Source organism: Sus scrofa, chromosome 6 (genome assembly GCF_054392235.1).
Source record: "Sus scrofa isolate SSC_HxYL_T2T_F1_AM1 chromosome 6, Sscrofa_HxYL_maternal_Yorkshire_Landrace_v2.0, whole genome shotgun sequence".
NCBI lineage: Eukaryota > Metazoa > Chordata > Mammalia > Artiodactyla > Suidae > Sus > Sus scrofa.
In genome coordinates this window covers 148,939,976-148,962,980 of record NC_139388.1, presented here as the reverse complement: position 1 = coordinate 148,962,980, position 23,005 = coordinate 148,939,976, and the positions used below count along the sequence as shown (strand labels likewise).

Below are 23,005 nucleotides of genomic sequence, written 5' to 3'. Positions count from 1 at the left end.
CTTGCCCTGAAGGATTTTGAGATCCAGCAGGAGAGAGAAGACACAAGCAAACTCATCTACTACACCTACACAGAGAGCATCACATGAAAAGTGGAATCATGTTCCCGCAGGCTGTTCTTTAGAACAGGTTCCAAAAGATACCCTGCCTGGAAAAAGGGCTCCAGGGCCAAATGCTCTAATAATTTTGAAGTGCTGTTAACCCACCCACCCATCTTAAAAGACATGCAGTGCAAATTAATGTGCTAAAGGCATTATGATATTTTGTAATGAAAACATATTACTTCTGATTAAAACCCCAATGATTCTCAAACTTATTTGATTATTAAAACCTACCAATATCCCATGACGACAATATTCAATTGAATGTAAGTTGCCAGACTCTGATTGGGGTGATCAGGAAGGGGTCTGAAGAAGGAGGAAACATTGTTTATGGGCCCCAAAGATGAGCAGAGTTTTATCAGGCCCTGATGGAGGCAGGATATGAATGCATACACTCAACACACATTTGCTGAGCACTTCGTATGAGCAAGGCTAACCCTTGGTGCCATGCAGACATGCAGGCCTTAAAGACCTGGTTTCTGCTCCAAAGCAGACAGAAGAGCACTGGCTCTGGATTTGACAGAGAACATCTTATGTTTAAGGAACATCGGGAACATGGCTAGGGCAAAGCAGGTGTGAAAAAGAGTAGAAAGAGTAAGGGTGGAACCAAACATTGTAGGACTAATTATGCACAGGAAAAGGTGTTATCAGTTGAGCTGTGTACCAGGCAACCTCTTCCATGTCACCAGCACTGGTCCAGGCTTATGTTCATTTTCCCCTGCCATGACTGGTAGAGAAACGCCAGCCAAGCCCCTCCCTTCTCCGGGCCTGTTTCCTCAACTATAAAATGACTGGACTGGCTAAGTTCTCCAAGGTTCCTTGCAGCATCAGCACCAAAAACAGCACATACTGGCACTTAAGAGAAGAAGGCTATGGGCACCGGAAAATAGCTACTGGCTGGATGTGTCAGCAGGCTTGCAGGAAAATGAGCAAGGGAAACATGAAGCTAGCTCCACCTTAACTCTCAGGGCCCAGCCCTCTTCCCCCAATATCTCAGACTGTGCTTCTCAATAATGAGAAGAATAAATGTGGCACCCTTTCCAAGAGTTAATCTTGTTCAATAAGTTGAGGAAAGCAAATTTAATTTTTGTACTAAGGCTGGGACATATCATGGACTGGAATGCAATATTCCCAATTATTTTAAAGATTAAAAGAAAAAAAGGCATTCTCATCGTGGCTCAGTGGAAACAAATCTGACTAGTATCCATGAGGACGCAGGTTTGATCCCTGATCTCGCTCAGTGGGTTAAGGATCTGGTGTTGCCATGAGCTGTGGTGTAGGTCGCAGATGCAACTCGGATCCCCCATTGCTGTGGCATAGGCCCATGGCTACAGCTCCGATTTGACCCCTAGCCTGGGAACCTCTGTATGTCTCTGGTGCAGCCCTAAAAAGACAAAAAAGAAAATGAGGGCTTCCAGAAGTATCTGCCCCGTGCTGGCTTTTTGTCTGATAGCTCCAGAGTCCCTGGGGTTGCTCGTTCACACTTGGAGAGACTGTCTGACTGGGGAACCCAGAACCTTTCTTATCTAAGTCTTGTGGAGACAGAAGCCTACTTATCCTGAGTACAACTATGCCAAAGAGACTGGAACTCACCGTTGGACTGGTCCTCCCCATAGTTCTTGTGGGATGGTGCATACAAGAACATCAGAGCAAAGACATACAGGTTCCACATCCCATAGATGCCCGTGAAAAAGGCACTGTTCACTTGGACCGTAACACCGCCCCACTTCCAGTGGCCTTCAGTCACCTACGGGAAAAGGAATGACATTCAGTTGGAACCCAGAAGAAACACAATTCCCAGCCTCGGAACCAACTAACACAAATACCAAGTCTCTTCTATACATGGGAAAGTGAAGGGCCAGGTAAGACTTCATTTTTTTAATCTGAATCATATACCATGAATTCAGGTTAACAGAGGGCTTACTATATGTCAGGCTCAAAGACAGCTGTTCTCATCTTGGCTGCACATCAGCAATATCTGGGGAGCACCTCCTCCTAAAACAGCCACACGTCATTATCCCTAGCATAATGAAACTGCATTTGAGTCTAGCACTTATACGCAATGATAGTTCTCCTCTGCTATCTGTCTCCCCAGCTACACCTAAATTCCCTGCAGGCAGAGACCAGTTCTGGTTTGTTTACTGCCATATCTTCAGCACCCAGTGCACTGACGGGTTAATTAAATAAACTTCTGGATTCTTGGAGGAAGTGGTTTTCCTGGGTTGGGCAGTGTGGAGAGGCAGAGAGAGACAGGCTTGAGGTCAGAGACCCAGATTCCAATCCAGGCTCCACCACTCATTTTCTGTTTAACATAAGAGATGTAAGACTGGAGTTCCCATCGTGGTGCAGTGGTTAACGAATCCGACTAGGAACCATGAGGTTGCGGGTTCGGTCCCTGCCCTTGCTCAGTGGGTTAAGGATCCGGCATTGCCGTGAGCTGCGGTGTGGGTTGCAGGTGCGGCTCGGATCCCTCATTGCTGTGGCTCTGGGGTAGGCCGGTGGCTACAGCTCCGATTCGACCCCTAGCCTGGGAACCTCCATATGCCGCAGGAGTGGCTCAAGAAAAGGCAAGAAGACAAAAAAAAAAAAAAAAAGAGATGTAAGATTAAGATTTGAAATTTCAGTTTGTTTACGTGCAAAACAAAAACTTGCAGGGTTACTGAGCTGAAGGAAGTGAAAATGTTCTAGAAATATCCTGGCATACAGCAAACACTCAATAAATCTTATTTTATGTCACTCTATGTACGTCACTCACAGTAATTATGAAGGTTTCATAGGCTTTACAATTCAGCAAGATGTTCTGAGGCTGCCTTTGTCTATGTTAATGACTTGGTCATAGTTTTAAGGGCGGTCTGAGGACATATGGATTACACTAAGAACTGTCAAAAGAAATGTAGAGCAGAGGGACTAATAATCTGTGCCAGCTCTGAGATCAATGAAATGATTTTGACCACTTCTGCTTGCTACAGGAAATCTTAAATGGGAATAAAAGAAAGTATTGGACAGAGGTTCCTGTGACAGCTTAATGAGGATGGGTTACACGAACCATCTCCAGGAACCCCTCCTGCTAGGAGCTAAAGTATCTCTAAATGTTAATGATTTTAACAAGCAAGTTGATTTCACCCCCTGCTTAAGAGGCAGTACGTCTACATTCATTTCTATATAACCTATGACCCCCAGGGACCCCAGGCAGAATAAAGCTATAAGCATAGGTATTTCCTTCTATGAGACCTACAGTGTCAGTTAACCAGGTTATTTATTTTGGAAAATAATTCAATTTATAGGACATGCTCAGGATTGGGGGTTTTTTTGGGGGGTGGGTGGGAAAGGGTTTCATAACTATTAATGATTTGAGAACAATGTACCAGCATTCAACTATTAATGATTTTACAACGTACCAGCATTCATCCTACTAGTTAGGATTTAGTAGTTAGAAATGTCTCCAAATGTCACTCTTGTTTTAAGTACAGAATGTCCCAACTTTATAAAAATTACAATATTCAGAGCACACTTAAGATGATTTTTAACACACATAATGGAAGGGGAAAAAAAGCCTTAGGATAGTTTCTGGAAACACATGTACCTGCTGTCATAACAAAGAGACCTCTACTTCATTTTTTCTTATTTATTTATTTATTTATTTTTGTCTTTTTGCTATTTCTTTGGGCCGCTCCCACGGCATATGGAGGTTCCCAGGCTAGGGGTTGAATCGGAGCTGTAGCCACTGGCCTACGCCAGAGCCACTGCAACGCGGGATCTGAGCCGCGTCTGCAACCTACACCACAGCTCACAGCAACGCCGGATCGTTAACCCACTGAGCAGGGGCAGGGACCGAACCCGCAACCTTATGGTTCCTAGTCGGATTCGTTAACCACTGTGCCACAACGGGAACTCCGAGATCTCTACTTCATGTGATCAAGGAGAGGAGGCTAGGCTAGAGGACCTAAAGGTCATGTGAAGTAGGGCGGTTCTTCCTTTCTCTGCTCTATTAAGGCCGTGGGCCCCTCAGCTAGGGGAAGGGCCTGGAAGAGCCTCCTTCCTGTGATATTAGCTGGAGATACGCAGTATTTAACAACTTTGCTGAAGTTGATTCTTGCTGGGATTGGCATGACTGATCCATCCAAGGCAACAGCCCCCTGCACTCCTGGTACACAATGGCACTCTACAGAGGGATGTTTACTGAATCAATATGAGCAAAGGACAGGGATGTGCTGGAATGCCCGTACCAATACATGGATGTAGACAGGGGGGATAGAAAAAGTCACTTTTAGGAAATACCTGACTGAGAAGTAAAGAGGAGATATTGTAGTCCAGAGTAAACCATACTAATTACGCTTGAAAGTAAGAGGAACAGTCAATGGGTAATAAGCATAATTTCATTTAAATAGTGCTCTCTACTGTCTTCCACACTGACACTTCAATCGGTCACACGGATATTAACAGAGCTAAGATTTTTAGAAATGATAGCAAGGATGAGAGTTAACATTTATTCAATGCTAATGATGTGTCAGGCACTAGATTAAGAATTTTACACAGCAGATATTATTTAGTCTTAATAACAACTCTATGTAGTAGGCAGGTAGTATCTCCACTGTACTCATGAGTAAACTCTGACACAGAGTATCCTGCCCAAGACTGCTCAGCCAGGAAGCTGTGGCTCTGACTCCAAAAGGAGGTATTCCTTATCATCATGCAACACAAGAGTAGGTCTATTATCTTAAACAGGATGCTCTCTCAAGTTAGCATATAAGGCAACTAGTAGGTTAAATTTCCTTTGAAATCCACTTAATTGACCAGAATCGCATTATTTATACAGTATAAATTATACACACACACACAGGTTTGTACATTCAAATCTGTATAGCAATATATATGTACTATACTATCCCAGACATAGAGGTATTTGGTACCTAGTAAACTGGCTCTACATGCAAAATATAATTTTACAGGAGAACTGCTGAAACGAGATGCTTATTCTATGAGGGACATATTGGAGCAGGACTGGCTGAGGAAAGGGGAGATTCATGCCCCCATCTCATGTCTGCTGTGAGACACATGTGCTTATTTAGAATGGAGTTGCAGAATTACCCACACTCTTTAATCTGAAATCTCTCAATGCATTATTTCCTGCTGAGGGCAGAGTTGCATTTGCATCCACGGACTGTATACATAATGTCACTCTGCTGTCTGGAGACCCCATTGTGCTTTCCCCTCTCCTCTCTCAATTATTCATGCCTGAGACACCCTGAGCGCTGAGTACATTCTCACCAATACGTACCACAATGAGCAGTCTCAACAGAACAGGCCTTGTAAATCCAAAAGCTTATTAACGACAAGGCAAAGAGGTGACAGTCACCCCCTTCTAACTTTCAGAAAGAAAAATCAGGTAGCCCCAACAAAAAAAAAAAAAAAAGAAAGAAAAAAAAGAAAAGAAAATCATCTCCCCTCAGCCTCAAGTTTTATTTCTAAAAGTCTCTGTTTTTCCTGATTTCACATTTGAACAATATACTTTTGTGTGAAACCACCCAATTATGCCCCTGTAGCCAAGTGAAGGTCAAATCCCTTTACACCCAGTAGTCTTGACAACCAACATTCCACTTCACAACAAGATTTCCAAATCCCAGACACAGGCTCTCTTACTGGAAACATTTCCTCTGTAAGTAACAGAAGGAAGTGATCACACATTTAAAAAGGGGGGGGGGGGTGTTGGGGACAGGCTCTCTGGGAGTTTGCTGCATGTGGCTTGACCTAAATGTCAGGCACCTGGAGTCGCCTTAGCGAAGGTCAATGACCTTCTCTCCTGTGTTGCACTTCTGTTCCCTACTGCCTGCCACCTCTAAATGGAACGCCTCTTTCTCTTCCAGAGGGAAGGGGCTAAAATACCAGGCTGTGATGTGCCATCGCTCCGTTGCTATGACTGAGGCCATCAAAATGGCAGGCATTAAAAGACTGCACCTCAGTACCCAGCTACAAAGCCTCAAGGTCACTGCATTCCACAGCTTCCGCCGGCCTTTCATTCCTGGCCTCAGAGCTTCAATATCCTGGCGAGATCCCCTCGCATTATATTTCATGGGGCTTAAATGCAAGCTCTCCCAGCAAGCCTGCGAGTATAATGGGAGTTTTAATACATTCCTTTTACCTAAGGCTGGGATCTATTTCAAAAAGTTACCCAATAGGTTTTCTTTCAGGTGAGCTCATTGCTGAGACATTCCAAAATGACATTAAAAAAAAATAAATCCTCTGATGACTGTATTAATACAGTACCTGGGACACCGAGAGTTATGCCTGAAAACGTCTTAGATATCTATAAATAAACCTTGAAAAAAAAAAATAACCCAGCAGGAGGAATGTAAGGAGCTAATGGAATCCAAAAGACCTCATTGCTACCCCCTTAGAGTTGAAATCCACTCTGGGCTGACTGTCGCAGCAGATATAAAAAGCCAGCCACAAGCTGGAGCCGTGTTAGAAAATATTGGGGCAGTGGAATATTGATCTTTTTCTCCAAAGAAAAGCCACAAACTCGGAGACTTGGAAGACTGGGCTCCTTTGCTTCAAAACGATGCACTAATTAAACATATACAAGATTAAATTCAGGCAACATGTAGCCACCTTACAGATCAATCAAAAGTCCCTTTTGACTTCTGGGTCAGACACAAGAGAGTAAGTGGGGTGGGGCTGTGGGGAACAGCTTCAGCTTTCCCGAGTGACAGAAATATGCATTAGGAGCAAAGGTGCCCCTTCTTTGTGCCTCCCTGAGAACTGCCTTTTATTCCTCAGCCCGTCTTCCTTGAGGTACCATCCTCCAAGGATTGTGTCCTGTTCTCTCAGCCTCTCAGACTTGGCTGTGTGAAGTGTCACAGTGCGTTCGTTACTGAGGGGCTAGAAGACTGGGAAGCATGTTGGTCACATGAGGGAATCAGCCAAGGGACAAGTCTGGTCTCAGACCCCCTTGTAGAGCCTCAGCTGGTTGAATAAAAAACTCATTCAGAATTTGAAATATTTTTACTGCCCTTGGAGTGGAAGGTGAAGCTTCCAAGGTTTTATAAACAAACAGTCTGAATCAAACACAGCACTGTTGTAGGCCAGAGCAGGGCGGTGAGCAGAACTGAGATATGTATGTATATTTATTTTATTTTTTCTACTCACTTCAGCTTTCAGCAGCAGCAGCATTAACCCTGCCCAGTGGATGTAGACGACAGGGCTCTAGGGGTAAGAGGCACCCTTGGGTGTCCTTGGATAGAATTCAAGGAGGCTATGAACCAGAGTAGGAAAAAAATATCCCTTTATTTTCACCAACCTCTAACTAAAAGTTACCATTTCTCTCAATAATGAATACAGAAAACCTATCTCCATAATGTTAGTACTACCTGTCATTTTGTCACCAATATAAACCATATTTTCATATCAATTATATTTATACATCTGAAATCTCTATAGTATGTGTAATTGTAAAAGATATATGAATTTATCAATGTATCTATATGATTGCCTTAGAAATCAGAAGTATTTGGAGTTCCTATCATGGCTCTGCAGAAACAAATCTGACTAGCACCCTTGAGGATACAGATTTGATCCCTGGCCTCGCTCAGTGGGTTAAGGATCTGGTGTTGCCCTAAGCTGTGGTGTAGGTCGTGGACATGGCTCAGATCTGATGTTGCTGTGGCTGTGGCATAGGACAGCAGCTATAGCTCCAATTTGACCCCTAGCCCCTAGCCTGGGAACCTCCATGTCCTGCACCCTAAAAAAGAAAAAAAAAAAAAAAAGGAAAGAAATCAGAAGTATTTTGTTTTGCTCATTTAAAAACATTCAAAGAAGAGCCTCACGGCCATCACCTAAGGTTGCCTAAGGGGTCCAGGACACAAAAAAAGCTTAGGAACCCTTCTCCTAAAAAGAAGCTTGCTCTCAGAACAGGGTAAGTCTGATCCTAAGGCTCTATCTGCACTACTAATATTCTCAATTTTAACAAAGTATAGGGATGAAAGAGCAGTTGGCAAAGAAAATCAAAAGGACTGGATTCTGGTCCCTAACCTACCGGATGTCTTTGGCACAACATTCACCCTTGATGCTATTCATAAAAGCACAGCTATTCATGCTCACAGCATGCCCAGGCACTCTGCAAATCACTTTGCAAGCATTACTTCATATGATCCTTACAGCCACTTCTTCAGGTGGTTCTATTATTATATCCATTTCACAGATAAGAAAATTAAACCTTCGAACTGTTACGTAATCCATCCACAGTCCCACCCAGCTGGAAACAGCATAAATGGGAAATGTCTCTAAGGCCCTAAGATTTCAAATTCTAGCAATGCAATTCTAGGATAACAATTCCTATCCTACTTATCCATATGATTTTTGTGAAGTTCAAACAAATGATAAATACATAATACATGTGATTTAAACAGGACTTCCACTTTGTAAAACCAGTTACCAATATTTAAAAATTATTATCATTACTATTACTGAGATTTTCAGGTATTGCACAACTGTGAGTTTTGGAAATAACCAGCAGAAAGGTACAGCTCCATCAAGAAGACTTCTGAATTACGTTTCCTGTTTAAGTGGTACTGTAATTATTACAAAGAATGGCTGATGGATTGTAAAATGATCCATTTTACATAAGGATCAAATCAAATTAATACTTGCTTGTTGGTGTTCTGCTACCGGGCTTAAAAAGTTTATTCTCTGAAGAAAATGAAACAAGTTCCCTTCAATCTAGCTGCAGACTTTTAATTTATTTAGCTACTTTTTCCTCCCATGAGTCTGTACTGAAAGGAAAATTCAGTCTGATAACAAATACCAGATTAAAGAAGCCTAAAAAAAAAAAACCAAAAAACAAAAGGCCCGATTCACTGCCCAGCAAAATAGCCTCTCTGCTCCTTTCTCAGTAGCTCTATAGAATTTTCTGTGCAAAGTGGAGGCAACTTTTCAGGGACATTCTCATCCTGACCTCTCAGGGTCCACTTACCTGACTAACAATGAAGAAGATGACAGTCATGGCAGCACAGGCCAAGGTGATAAGCATGAGAAACTTGAACCTGAAAATTAGCCCCTATCAGGAAAGAGAGAAAGACCAGTTTAACATTTTACCAGCGACCACCAATCCTTTTCTCAATATAAACATCTATAAAAAGCTAATTTTAAGGAAATCTGTAAAGCCAAATCCCTAGGAGTGATGGGAAAATAATTTCACGGAGTAACATTTCTCCTGCAGAGGTGACTGTGGCTGAAAAATTTATTGGACCAAATAGTTCCTGGGTTCTTATCTTTCATGAAACAGTGATACCAGAGCCTGGGAAATTATATTCACAGCACGTCTTGAGGCTGCTAATTTCCCTGCTAAGCTGGTTATGCTTCTCTGCAAGGGTTCAAAGTTACCAAATCCAAGTTTTCTGCGGCTGTAATAAAATTCTGCTCCAGTGAACAAAAAGAAATGTGCATATTAATCAACATGAAGTGGATTTGGTTGGGTTTTTTCACGTGTCACTCCAGCTCTAGACACAGGCAAAGCTTCTGCAAGTGCCCACTGTTTCCTGAGAGAAGGATTTGAGGAACCTGTTTTTCAGGGAAGGGTGTCTCTTATTCAGGTGCTTTTATTTCCACTGCATATAAAAATCCTGTGGTTCTGCAGTTTCCGTTTCTCTTTGCACAGAGGAATCAGGCCTATGTCTCCAAGATAGTCACTTAGACATGAGCCCAAGAGAGCCTTGAAAAATTAAGAATGTGTTGTCCGATTTAGGGATTTGAGGCTGTCAGGCATTCCTCTTGAATACAGACACGATCTACAAACACAGATTACTGGACGGTGTGTGAGCACCTGCTGCATGTTGTAGGGGAAATGTGGCCTGTTGAAGTCTAGAAGTCAGGTCACCTGGGCTGAACCCCAATCTTAAGGCTGATTCTCAGCAAGGGAACCCTGGGAGCAAGCCAAATTCCAAAGCTACCAGAGTCAGATCTCCCATCTAGTATGGACCCACATTCCACAAAGCTGAAGAACTTGCTCAACAAGTTTACTCCTTACTGGGCATAGAAAGATATTTGTTATCACAGAAAACTCCAAGATCTAGATAAGCCAAAAAGCTAGATGCCACTCTGGGTAGGATTTAGCTTCTTATTTTGCCCAGAGATCCTACATCACATGAGAATCTCTCAATGTGTGTTTGAAATAAAGGCTTCCAATCTCCAGGCATGTGCATGCCTGTCTTCACGTTAAGCAGGAGACTGTGAGTACTGGTTCCTGAATGAGCCAAGAGATGTGCTTACCTCATAGTGCAGTCGCCGGACTTTGCTCATGGCTGGCAGGCTGGACTGCTTCCCGCTGATGTTCCGAAACACCTGAAAGACCATGAAGCACAGAAACAGGAAGTAGAGGCAGAGGCAGATCCCAGCCACAATGATGAAGGCCATCTGATGGTGTCCAGTCAAGGAAATGGCAGGCTAGCCAAAAAACTCAAGTACTGCTCCCCAGGTCTGTGGCCAATACGCTTTGTCTCCAAATACGTAAGGAATTTTCAGGGGGATAAAGTGTTAAAACCCGGCATTCTAATATCAACAATAGAGGTTTTCTGACACAGAAGTAGCAGTGAGGAATGTTCCAAATTGCTTTTAAGCCAAGTAAGAAGAAGAACGAGGTCTTGCTTGTTAGAAATGCAGACTCTAGGGTCTGAGGTAGACCTACTAAATCAGAATCTGCCTTTTAACAAGGTCCCAAGGAGAGAATGTGCACAGGAAAATTGAAAAGCACTAAAAGCTTGGATATTGGTTCTAAGATACTGATCAGATGGAAAGCTGCATTAAAATCACCTCAAGAGTTAAAAAAGACAGGTGCCCAGGTCTCACCGCAGATACACAGAAACAGATTTTCCAAGGGCTTGGAAACCAAGTATAATCATATTTGGGAACCACTGGGCTAATCCTTGGGTTTTTATAAGGAGACTGAGATTCCGTGGAATCTGAAGGGGATAGGGTGGGGTTGGGTGCAGTACCAGCAGCAGCTGGGATGCTGGGAATGAGATTGAAGGTCTTGAAGTACAAGCATGGATGAAGTTGAGTCTGCAGTCTTCTGTCACAGAAAAATCTTGTCTAATGGAATGGGGGGAGTGCACAAGGAAACATGGCCAAGGTGGGAGTTGAGGGTGGGGGTAATATGTTCTGAGGCTGATCTTTAAAGCTTAACCTGAGAACCATCAAGGCTTGGGGTAGAGTGAGCTGGTTTGGGAGGCAGGTGACCAGACTCCAACTCCTTTCTGCTCCAACGCTACCTCAAGTTGCATATTTTAAAAAAATTTACTAAGTGGGAACTCAGCATTTATACTACCTTCAATCATATAGTTAATGCAGTTTCTCCTTCTTTCCTAAGACCAAGAGTGACCTTGAGTGAAGGGAACAGAGTTATTTGCTGCAGGACTTGACATTAATTTGTCTCCTTGGACCTCCATTATATCCATAAAATGAAAGCTTGAAGTAGACCTAACAATATAAATATTCCCTGTGTTGTGCAGTTAACATTTTTTGGTTGGGGGGGTGGAGGATGGAGGAAATGGGGAACTCTCTCATCTTTAAAACAATGATACCATTGCTCTAGTTTGCTCACAAAGTTCTTGTGATACTAAGAAGCCAATATAAATATCACGGCCAGACAAAGAATGTTTATCAGCATATGACCAGATGTTATCCATCAAGAAAGAGTAAAACTCAAGCCTTTTTCCCCTCTCCAGGGGATAGTCTTTTTCTCCTGAAGCACTTAACATATTATTGAGAAAGATAAAATATTTAAATCCAGCATCCTAAAAGGGATAAGCTAAGACTGTCACTTCTGCATCATGAAGATGACTCAGACAGTTTATGCCAACCAACCAGAAGCCTCAGCGACTCCTCTGGAACTAATCATCTTAGCCTTATCTCCACTCAGTCTTGGAAATGAATAGCAGCAGCCTGGAATGCCAGCACACCAAGGTCACTGTAAGAAGTCTGGCACATAGACGACTTCAGAAACAGGGTCTCCCACAAGGGCCCAGAGATGAACCTCTGTGGCTCCAGGCAAAAGCCAGGCATGCTTCAGTCTGCAGTAAACAAGTGTATAACAGTTAATTTAGACAGGCAGCCGTAGGACTGTAGAACCAGTGACTCTGATCCCTCTGCATCGGGGGACGCTGCGACCTCCTCGTTTTGCCTGTTCTCACCCAGGCTTGAAAGCAAGCATTAATTCTTCCCATTATTTGATTTAATTGTACTGTTATCATTGTTTTGAAGATCAAAGCCCTGGCTGAGCACATATGGAGAGCATCAGCGGGACTTAGAAAATGATCTTGGGGACTAGGCGGCTATGGGAGAACCCTGAGTGCATCAAGGAAGGATACAGCCAGCTCTGTTCCAACATCTGTAGTCCAGATACTGTAGAAGGGATTGGTGAGTTGAACCCCTCTACAAAGAGAAACAAGATGGAAAGGCAAGACACAATTAATACAGAGGCAAAGGAGAACTCTCCTTTTAACATACTCTCAGCTTTTCAGCCCCAGGAGTTGGGGCTGCATTTAGACTAAATCACAGAGGACTTAAAGAACATGAGGAATATGATCAGCTCAAATATTTTGCATCTAAAAAGAGTTCTGTCTTTGATTTAAGCCCACTCCTTATCTGAGGATGTGACCGTGTCCAATGCTTTCATCCTACAGGCTCCTGACCACCCCTCTCCTTTTAAAATACTTTTTCTGTAAGAGCTAGGAATGGACACAAGTGACATGCATTTCAGCCCAGAGTCCCACAGTGCCCATGCTCACCTCTCACACATGTCAAATATGAAGAGGCAGAAAGAGCCAACAGCAATTGGTCCAACTTGCTTCCAATACCCTGCTATGTGATTCCGCTCATGTTGATCCTGAGCAAAAAACAAGTAGAGAAATGACATAAAGATGCAATTCTATAGGTGAATGGTCATTCAAAGAATCCTTGTTGACCACCTACTGTGCAAGTTGAGAAATGAGATAAAGATGCAATTCTATAGGTGGATGGTCATTCAAAGAATCCTCGTTGACAACCTGCTGTGCAAGTTGAGAAATGAGATAAAGATGCAATTCTATAGGTGGATGGTCATTCAAAGAATCCTTGTTGACCACCTGCTGTGCTTCAAAGCATCACGCTAGACTCTAGCATACCAGAAAGTGAAATCACAACCTCTGTCCCTAAGAATCTCACTTTTGTTAGTCCATCCATCAGGGTTCTCACAGTCATAGGAACAGGACACTCCAGGAACACAAAGAAAGGCCTTGTACCTGTTGGGGAAGAAGAAATTTTCCTCTACTCTTCTAGGTTCTGGCTGGTCTAAGAATTAAACTGACCTGAGACATTAACAGGTAAAAAATCACATAAAAGTCTAATAACGTGTATATATGAGAGAGACCCAGGAAAACTGTCACTTGCCCAAATGGCCAAAACCCTCACCTTAAATACCATCTTCCGCTGAAGACAAAGAGGGTGTTGGGGTAGTGGTTTGGGACTTCAATTCACATGGAGATGGAAAAGCAAATGTTTGGTAAATAAATGTTTGCTGGGCCCTGCAGACACAATGGGACCCGAGAGTAAACAGACCTTTTAGGCCCTGCCTAGAGTCTTCCCCCACCACGCCCAGCCGAGATGCTTTGCAGATTATCTCTGGCGGTAACTCTAGTCAGGGAGCAGGCTATCAAAATTCTCTTCCAGCGGTTGGGGGAAGGTCAAAGTTTCTTTTGGACCTTGATGTTTTCAGCTAGAAATAATTCACATGCCGAAGAGATATTTTGGTGTTGAGAAGCAAATTTTGCTTCCCTACATACCTTACGTGGTGGAAGTTCTGTGGTCCATGAAAGAACACATTCAGAATTAAATTCCTATGTGACTTATCACTTGTGCTTGTTAAGGTGGGGTGGGGAGGTTCCCAGAGGACAAAATGAAGATTCAAAAGCATTAAAATATGTCAAATGTAAAAGGTCTCTTATGGTTAGGAAAACAGATTTAAGTTCTATCTTTATTAAAAACAAGAACAGTTCCTCTCTTTTTTTTTCCCCTCCTTTCTTTTTAGGGCTGCACCCATGGCATATGGAAGTTCCCAGGCTAGGGGCAGAATCGGAGCTGCAGCTGCTGGCCTACACCAAAGCCACGGCAATGCCAGATCCTTAACCCACTGAAGGAGGCCAGGGATCAAACCTGCATCCTTGTAGATACTAGTCAGGTTTTTAACCTGCTGAGCCACAACAGGAAATCCAGTGACTCTTGTTAGCTGTAAAAAGATGCTGAGACAGTAAATGAAGGAATGTAGAGTGAGAAAACAGGGAAAGTAAAAAGACATGCCGTAGTATCCAGCAGGCTGGACAACCCCCAACTGCCACCCAGCTGGCTGTCCTGCTGCTGTCCCCAAATCCCCTCCACTCCCAGAGTCCCTGCTGCCAGGAGCTCATTTTTAGTGCATCTGCAGGAGGACCCCTCATGCCCACCCCAGAAGTAAGGAAAAAGCCTCTCTCTCCTCTCACTGCTCTCCTGGAAGGGCTGCAAGGCTTCAGAAGCAATGATCAAACCACCATGGAATTTTAAAAGTAGTCCGCTCTCCTATGAAGCCCATGTGCCTGCCACAAGGACCAAGCTCCAGCTGGCATTTCATCTTAGCCACAACATGATGACTGCACCATTCTTATTTTTATCTATGGTATCTTCAGTCCCTCATGAAATATGATTTGGTGTCTGTGCAAACTGAGACCAGGGAAGTCAGCATGTCGGGGTAATAAGGGTTACTAGGCCACCTGGACAAACTGCCAGCTGGAAAGAGCCAGGCCCACATTCTCTGATGGTTACTTTGGTCCTGGGGACAAGCAGGGAGCCAAAGCCAAAGAGCAAGAAAGAGTGATGATCAGTAACATTTGTGCATTTCCTTTCTGCTAAATACTTATCCATGTTATCTCATTTAAACCTCATGAGAAACCCATACATTAGACTTTACAACCCATTTTACAAATGAGGAACCTGAGATTCAGAGCGGTTAAGTCACTTGCCAGCTCATGTACAGTGGTGATGCAGGAATCTGAACCAAGAGTCTGATTCCAGGGCTCTTGAACTCACTCCTGCAACCACTAGTTCATTCTGCCTCACCCAGGGGGCTCTCACCATCATGTGCTCGCCACAGAAGATGATCCAGAAGGAGAGAAGCATTGCGTAGAAGATGCCCTGTCGGATGTCGCCGAACAACAGCATCCAGGTCCAGTCAAACCCAATGGAAAACCATTCCACCGGGATATTGATAAAAGTCATGGAGATCCCAAGGGCAAAGATGACTCTGATGGTGAGAAAATATCACGAAAACAAGTTTATTCATCTGCGAGGCAAAACATTTCCGATTCAGAATCGAAAAACCCAGGTTGGGGAACTGAGATATTTTATATTGAGAATGAAGCCATATGATCAGTTTCTTTGCTCTCCTAATGAGTTTTTACACAGAAATGCAAAATGTCTTCTTTCACTGGCACCACTGCAGAGTAAAGGAGTGTTGCATTAATCTTTCTACACAGTAATTGGACCTAACCTATTGAATGCTCTTAACTTTATTTTGGTGCCACCTCAGATCAAAAGCTTCCTACAGGGTCTTCACTCTCCCTTGCCTTCGTAAACAGATCTCATTGAATATAATTACCCTCTCTTACCTATTCAGCTTATCATTAACCTGATCACTAGGAACATTTATCATTATGATATCCTTAGCAACTATGAATTATATAAGCATATTTGGTTTCAATAATACATGACTCCAAATAATATGAAATACAAATTATTTTAGCTGCTTGTTTGGGTTTGCTTTTCCCCTGCTAATCGCCACATCTCTATCAAAATATCATTCATGTCATAACCGATTTATGCATACTTTCATTCACACCCATGATCTATTTATTAAGCCACAAGTCATGTACCAGGTTTTTTTGGGGTTTTTTTTCGGGGGGGGGGTTTGTTTTGTCTTTTTAGGGCCACACCCACAGCATACGGAGGTTCCCAGGCTATGGATCAAATCGGAACTGTAGCCGCCAGCTGACACCAGAGCCACAGCAATTCGGGATCCAAACCGTGTCTGTGACCTATATACCACAGCTCACAGAAATGCCAGACCCTTAATCCACTGAGCGAGGTCAGGGATCGAACCTGCATCCTCATGAATGCTAGTTGGGTTCGTTAACTGCTGAGCCACGATGGGAACTCCTGTACAGGTATTTTGTTAGGGTCGCAAATACCTAAATGAATAGGACCAGTTCTTTCCTTAGTGGAGGTATATGTAGTACCTGAGCCAGATAAAGTGTGATAAGTGATATGACAGAGCTACGTATGCACAGGCTGCTACCAGGACTTCTAACCTTGAGAGAGACAGAAATTGAGCTCAGTTGTGAGTCAGGGTTAGGAAGGTGGAAGGCCATTTCTAAGCCAAAGGAAGAGCCTGGAAGGAGGCACAGAAGCCTGGAACAACCTGAAGCCTTTGGGGATCTGTGTGTGACAGGAAATGACAGGACACGACGCCGAAGAAATAAAAAAAAAAAGGCTGAGTTGATGAAGAAGTTTGCCTAGCTCAATAAAAAATTTGAAATTTATCTTGAAAGGACTGAGGATCTTGGAGTTCCTGTCGTGGCACAGTGGAAAAGAATCCGATGAGGAACCTTGAGGTTGTAAGTTCGATCCCTGGCCTCGCTCAGTGGGTTGAGGATCTGGCGTTGCCGTGAGCTATGGTGTAGGCTGCAGACATGGCTCGGATCTGGCGTTGCTGTGTCTCTGGTGTAGGCCAGCAGCTACAGCTCCGATTCGACCCCTACCCTGGGAACCTCCATATGCTGCTGGTGCAGCCCTAAACGGACAAAAGACAGAAAAAAAAAAAAAAAAGAAAAGAAAGGACTGAGGATCCAATAAGAAAGTTAATGATGGAGTGCCATCATTCCTTCATTCAACTAGTTCATGTTTATTGAGCTCCTGCGCTGTGCCAATTACTGTTCTAGATGCTGGGGATTCAGTAGTAAACAAAGTAGGTGAGGATCCTGCTCCAGGGATGCTTGCATTCAGATGGGTAGAGCAGAGGGATATGGGAGGAATGATAATAAATAGAGAACAACTATTATGAAGAAGTGTAATAAAGCAAGGTAGGAGAATGGAGAGCAATGGGGTGCGATTTAAATACGGTATGCTAGAAAAACCCTCTAGCACAGAAAATACATAAGACCCTGAAGGAAATGAGGCATTGAGCCACAAAGATACCCAGGAAGGAGCATTTCAGGTAAAAAGAAGAGTAAGTGCAACAGCCCTACAGTGAGCACATGCTGGGCATGTCTGAGTACCATCAAGGTGGATGGGGGGAGGGTGTGGAGAGAGTAAGAGATAAAATTAGAGGGGGGAGGATCCATATCCAAGGGTTTATAGGCCAGGTCAAGGGAAATAAAAGGCCAATAGAGAGCTCTGAGCAGAGGAGTGCCGTGATCTGATTTCTACTTAAAAGAGAAGAGTCGAGCTGCCGTGTGAATAGACTGTAGGGAGGAAAATGATGGAAGCAAGGACAGCAGTTAAGAGGCTGCTTCAAACAATCCAAGTGAGAAATGAGAAATCATGATGAATTAGATTAGGGTGGCAGGAACAGAAATGGTGAGATCTCCTGGGTGTTGGAAGAAGGGTATAGAAAAAAAGAAAAGTAAAGGATGTCTCCTACATGTCTAGCCTGAGCGGCTGAAAGGACGGAGTTGCCATTTCCTAAGATGAGGATGCCCGGAAGAGGGGCAAGGTGAAAGTCAAGGAAAGAAGTGTTCTTCATATGTGTTACATTTTTGTGTAAGTGAAGAGGTTAAGTAAACAGGTGGAATATTTGGGTCTAGAGGTGGCAGAAGCTGAAGGTGACCATGTAAATGAAGAGTCATCAGACCATGGATGATTTTTCGGACCCCAAGCCCCAGATGAGATCACCTGGGAAAGAAGTGTAGTTAATACAGAGAAAGGGTCCAAAGTTTATGAGGTTGGAAACAGCCATGGAGACTAAGTGATGATCAGCAAAGGAGGAGAATAACCATGAGGACAGTGGAGGAAGCTCTATGAAGAAAAAGAGAGTGATCAATTATGCCAAATGCTAATGATGAATTAAGAAAAGAGAGGGTTGAGAAATGAGCATTGGCGTTGCAAGGTGCAAGTCATTGGTGATCCTGTCAAGAGCTTTTTGTTGTTGTTGTTATAAAGAGGAGCAGAAAAATGGTATGGTGGCTTTAGGGGGAAGTATAAAGGGTTCTGACTACGAATGAGAGATGGTAGAGTATATAATCCAGCAGAAAGGAAAACGTCAACAATGTGGAAGAGAAAGGGGATATGCCTACAAGAACACCATCCTTCTGGAGGTAAGCGGGGTTGGGATTGGTTGGAAGCAAGGCAGTTCATCCCTTGTAACAGAGAAAAATATATGATTCAGAGCATGAAACTAAAGGGCAAAGATAGAACAGAGAGCCGGAAATGTGAGAGCAGTGGAACCTTTAGGATTTCATAAGAATGTGCATGTGAAAGCTGAAGGGGAAAAAAAAAAAAAGGAGTCCAGGATGATTCCTGGTCAAATCACCACCAGCTCAAGGAACACACGGACCACTTGAATAGACTCAAAAGCAGGTCCATGGCAGGCAAGTCAGAGGACGCCAGCATTCTTAAGAGGGCTCCAAAATCAGCTCTTACTTTTCCAGAAGCACGGGGGGTCGAGACATCATGGTGATCCTCCTCCAGTACCACACCATAATGATGAAGATGCTGGGCGTAAGGAAGGTCTTCATGGCGAACCACACCTTGGTGAAGCCTCCGTTTTGGTGAATTCCCTAGATAGAGACCAATCATAATTTTGAAGGACAATATATCTTCGTGGTATTTTCCACCAGCAGATGCATTCTGGGGAAGGTTAAGTGGAGACCCTTTTTTTTTTTTTTTTTGGTGCACTTTCAAGATCAACATTCAGCATTCATAGCATGGAGTATTCTCATACTCCCCCAGACCCCCTCCTCAGGCACGGTAGAAATATAAATTACAAGGCATAAAAATAGACTCACTTTATCCTAAGGGAATGATTAAGAAGATGATCAAAGATTTTTCCGTAAGGTTTTCATGGAAAAATTAGAGCTATCTTAGATGCCCAAAATGTAGGCACTGGTAAAACGTGTTAAGGTAAATCCATGCTGCAGGATGCTAAGTTGTATTGCAAAGTATATTTATGTTATATTCACCACACACCATGAATTTTAAAAAGAAAGGAACAAAAGAGTCAGTTGAGTCTGAGCTCCTTTTTTCGGTAAGAGAAGGATTATACATGTACATATGTACAGAAAAAAATCTGGAAGAAGAGGCTGAAAACACCTTAAGGTGGTTATTTCTCTAGGTTATAGGCTATTACAGGTAACTTTTATGTGCTACTATGTGTTTACTTGTGCTTCTAATTTTCTATAATAAATATGTGGGTTTTTTAAGATTTGAAAAAACCTAAATGAGATTTTAAAAGCCAAAAAAGAGACAAAATGGAAAGAACCTAAACCACCACTGCCTCCTTTCACATTTCTGCTTGCAAGGTGAAACATGCAAAAAAAAAAAAAATTACTTTCATCTTGGAGTTATGCATTATAATACCATCATGATCATTATAATAAAATCTCAATGAACACAATAACTGCATTTCTTTCCATTTCTACAAATTTCTCACACAATTTATGCTTCTAGCCATCGTGGGTTTGTTTAACTTCTTATTGCAGATGAAAGGACTGAGACATGGAATGCCAGGAGTGAAACGGAGCTCCTTTGCAGCACCCATGCTCACAACCAGTGTGCTCTCACATCACAGGCTACCTGGATCAATCAGAGTCACTCACCACCAACCGAATATCTTTTATCTCTCCAATCCCAACGTTGATTTTCTTCTTCTCATTCACAGGCAGTCGAATGTTTAGAAGGTAATACTTATGAGCCACAGACCCGATTTCCATGAAGGGAAGGACATCACATTCATAGTAACGGCCTTCATGCTCTGGGGTCTGGAAGAAGAATGGTGGGTTTAAGGCAGGGTCACTACTTCCCATAGCCTCTGTCTGAATTGTCTTGCCTTTGCCTCATATCTCTAATTCTAAAAAGCTAATGCTTAAAGCTATACCTCAGAGGTACAGATAATAGGGTCCGCTGGAGGCATGGCATCTACCACCTGCTTCCCCCCACCCCCCAAAAAAAACCCCAGCCACATTTGAGGTAGAACCAGAAATTTTAAGTAATAAGTAGAACTGTCTTCTATTTCAACACCTTTCTCAGCTCTTCTCAGATCCTTGCTAGCGCAGTGCATCAGACTAACCTGGTCTACGGGGGATACAAGGACTTTATTTGCAGCATATCACTGGAGACCTTTAAGGCTCTGTTTCCTCCTTAAACATTCAAGAGGAAGCCCTTGCTGAAGGTCATCACATTCTTGGATGATGGCTAATTATTTGCATGGTTTTAGCCTGCAGGAGAAGCTACAAGAATCTGGAAATATCTTCTTTATTGATTTGACCAAAAAAAAAAGAAGAGATAAAGAAGAAGAAACCTAAGGAGCCCTCAGAACTTGGGAAAGACACAAAGGGATGAAGGGGAGTATTAGTTTGCTAGAGATGACTACTTGGAATTTCCTGCCTCTAAAGCTTTCTAACTGCCCAAGAGCCAAGACAGAAGAAGGGAAAATAAATTAAATAGATAAAAATTTAGCCCCGTCTCTAGGAAAGCCTCTTGGACTTCCTGCCAAGCAATTTAAGGGATACTGGCCAGCACATGGCAGTGGGAGATTGGTGAGTTGGGGCACAGCTTGCTTTGAAAACCAAATTCTGCTGTGTCTCCCCAGGATGCATGGCTCTGTGTCCCGATCATGGGGTGGAGTAGGCAGGTAAGTCTGGGCAAATAGAAGACCCAGATTTAGAAGCTGGGGACACCTCCCTGGTAAAACAGGCGAATGTTTGCCTTCACTGCAGCGTTTGTACCCCAGCTTCGATTTTGCTTGGTACTGCCTGATGAAGTGATGGGGTAACCGAAGTTGGCATTTCTAAGCCTGAATTCTCGGGGCCTCTGTAATTTTTTGTAAATCTTCAGAGTAAAAAGTCCTGTGGAGAAATAAGAAGGAGGATAACAAGAAGTATGCTTCTTCTGTGATTCTGGGGGGCTCTTTATTGGACAGTCAGAACTTACGGTGCAATAAACAGAACTTTGTATGGGAAAATCACTAATCAATCATGATAATTTTTCACCCTCTAAAGTCTAGAGGGTGCTTATCAAAACTACCAGCTGATTAGACACAGCATGTGGGATTTTTTAAATTCCTCTGTAGAAAGAATCTTTCTTTTCCAAAGCTCAGCTGCAGGCTGGATAAGTTTTCCTGTATATGTCTGTCTGTCTCTCCTCTCTGCTCCTTTCCCTTATACTTACAAATCAAGGCTAGTATTAGGACACTGCAGGAAGTACTGAAAATATAGCACAGGCTCTAATTCAGTCCTCAGCTGAAGCTGCACTGAGGAGGCTGGTTACCCTCTGTGGTAACAGCAAGACAGGGGTTTTCTGATGTGTTTCCAGTCAGGGTCTTTATTTATAGAGATTGAGAGTGTGAAGGAAATAAAACTGATTTAGTCTAATGCTACTGAGCGATTCTGTGTCTCACCCAAGATCTCAAAAGTCGTGGCAGGACTGGGTTGAGGACATGGGCCTTCTCAGAGCCCAGCCTCCAGCTCTGATGGGGAAGAGGACACAGGACAGCAGCAGGAAGAAAGGAACGCTGTTGCCTCAGACGTGCCTGAAGGCAGGCATTGTGCTGTGATAAAGAAGGCACTGAACTTCAAGCCAGGAGGCTCAAATTGCAGCCCCGACCCTACCCCTTGGGTATGTTGGGAAGGTTGTCTACCTGGTTTGGCCTCACTTTCTTCCTAAGTAAAGCAAGAAAGTTTAATTATATGCTCGCTGAGGTTCCTTCTAATGCCCTGTCCACTCCCTTGTCCCTGTGCGCAGGGTAATTTAGACAAATTTACCTAAGTCCAACAAATTAGAGATCCTGGCCCAGCCTACCTGTCTCAGAGACAAATTCACTGTATCCTGTTGGGGACTTCTTCTTAAGCACTGAGGTTCTGACTCTGCTAGTATTTAGGGCACTTAGGAAGAAAGATTTCCTCCCCCTCCACCCCTTCTCACTCTTCCTCCCTCCCTTTCCCCCATCACCCTCAGCCCTCCCCCAATTCCAGCACGAGACTGGGTAATTAGGACAAATTACAGCAGGTGGCAACTTGACTTTTTTTTTTTTTTTTTAAACTTCACATTCCACCAGGGACTAAAAAGCTTTAAAGCAATTTCTCATTTAATCTTCAGACTCAAGTCTAAATTTCACTGCAATCAAAAAGCATAGATTTGATGATTCATTTCCTTCACACTTTTCAAGGTTTAATATCTTTCTTGAAAGGGATCAACACATCCTAAAGATAATTAAGCAACTGTCATTAAGAAGCAGTCTCAGGCTTCTTAATGACCCCCCCCCCAACTCTGCTTCTCAGTGCCCTCTAAATGAAAAAGTAGGGTAAGAAATAACTTTCCCCCTTTCTGAAGATGAAATTCCATGTCCCAAAGCTTCATACCCTTTAGCTTAGCTATACAACCAGTCTTACCTCTAAAATACGCAATCAACTTGCAGCAACAGCTAGAAATGTTTTAATTAATTTTCTCTGCTGCGTACAAAGATCTGGAAATATTAGATATGCCTCTCTCCTGCTGCCTCCGGTTTCTCTCCACCATTAATTTTTACCTAAAGATAGCCCCCTAAGAGCCCTCTGAAAACAGTTCCTGAAGGCTTTTGGAATGGGTGGGGGCACCCTATATTTGACCATACAGTAAAGGGTTTACTAAAGTGACTCTC

At 43.1% G+C, this 23,005-nt stretch overlaps 1 protein-coding gene across 3 annotated transcripts in view; it reads right to left on the bottom strand.

Moving 5' to 3' along the window:
- The window catches only part of WLS (Wnt ligand secretion mediator), a 129,992-nt gene that overhangs the window by 9,551 nt on the left and 97,436 nt on the right, over positions 1 to 23,005 (bottom strand). For all 3 annotated transcript variants that reach the window (XM_021096488.2, XM_003482073.5, XM_084964744.1), the window contains 8 exons: positions 19,968 to 20,129; positions 18,793 to 18,929; positions 15,232 to 15,400; positions 12,879 to 12,976; positions 12,459 to 12,522; positions 10,363 to 10,506; positions 9,068 to 9,151; positions 1,693 to 1,846 (listed from right to left, as the gene is read on the bottom strand). In XM_021096488.2, the coding sequence (XP_020952147.1) occupies positions 1,693 to 1,846; positions 9,068 to 9,151; positions 10,363 to 10,506; positions 12,459 to 12,522; positions 12,879 to 12,976; positions 15,232 to 15,400; positions 18,793 to 18,929; positions 19,968 to 20,129 (1,012 nt within the window). The remainder of the gene's footprint in view (positions 1 to 1,692; positions 1,847 to 9,067; positions 9,152 to 10,362; positions 10,507 to 12,458; positions 12,523 to 12,878; positions 12,977 to 15,231; positions 15,401 to 18,792; positions 18,930 to 19,967; positions 20,130 to 23,005) is intronic.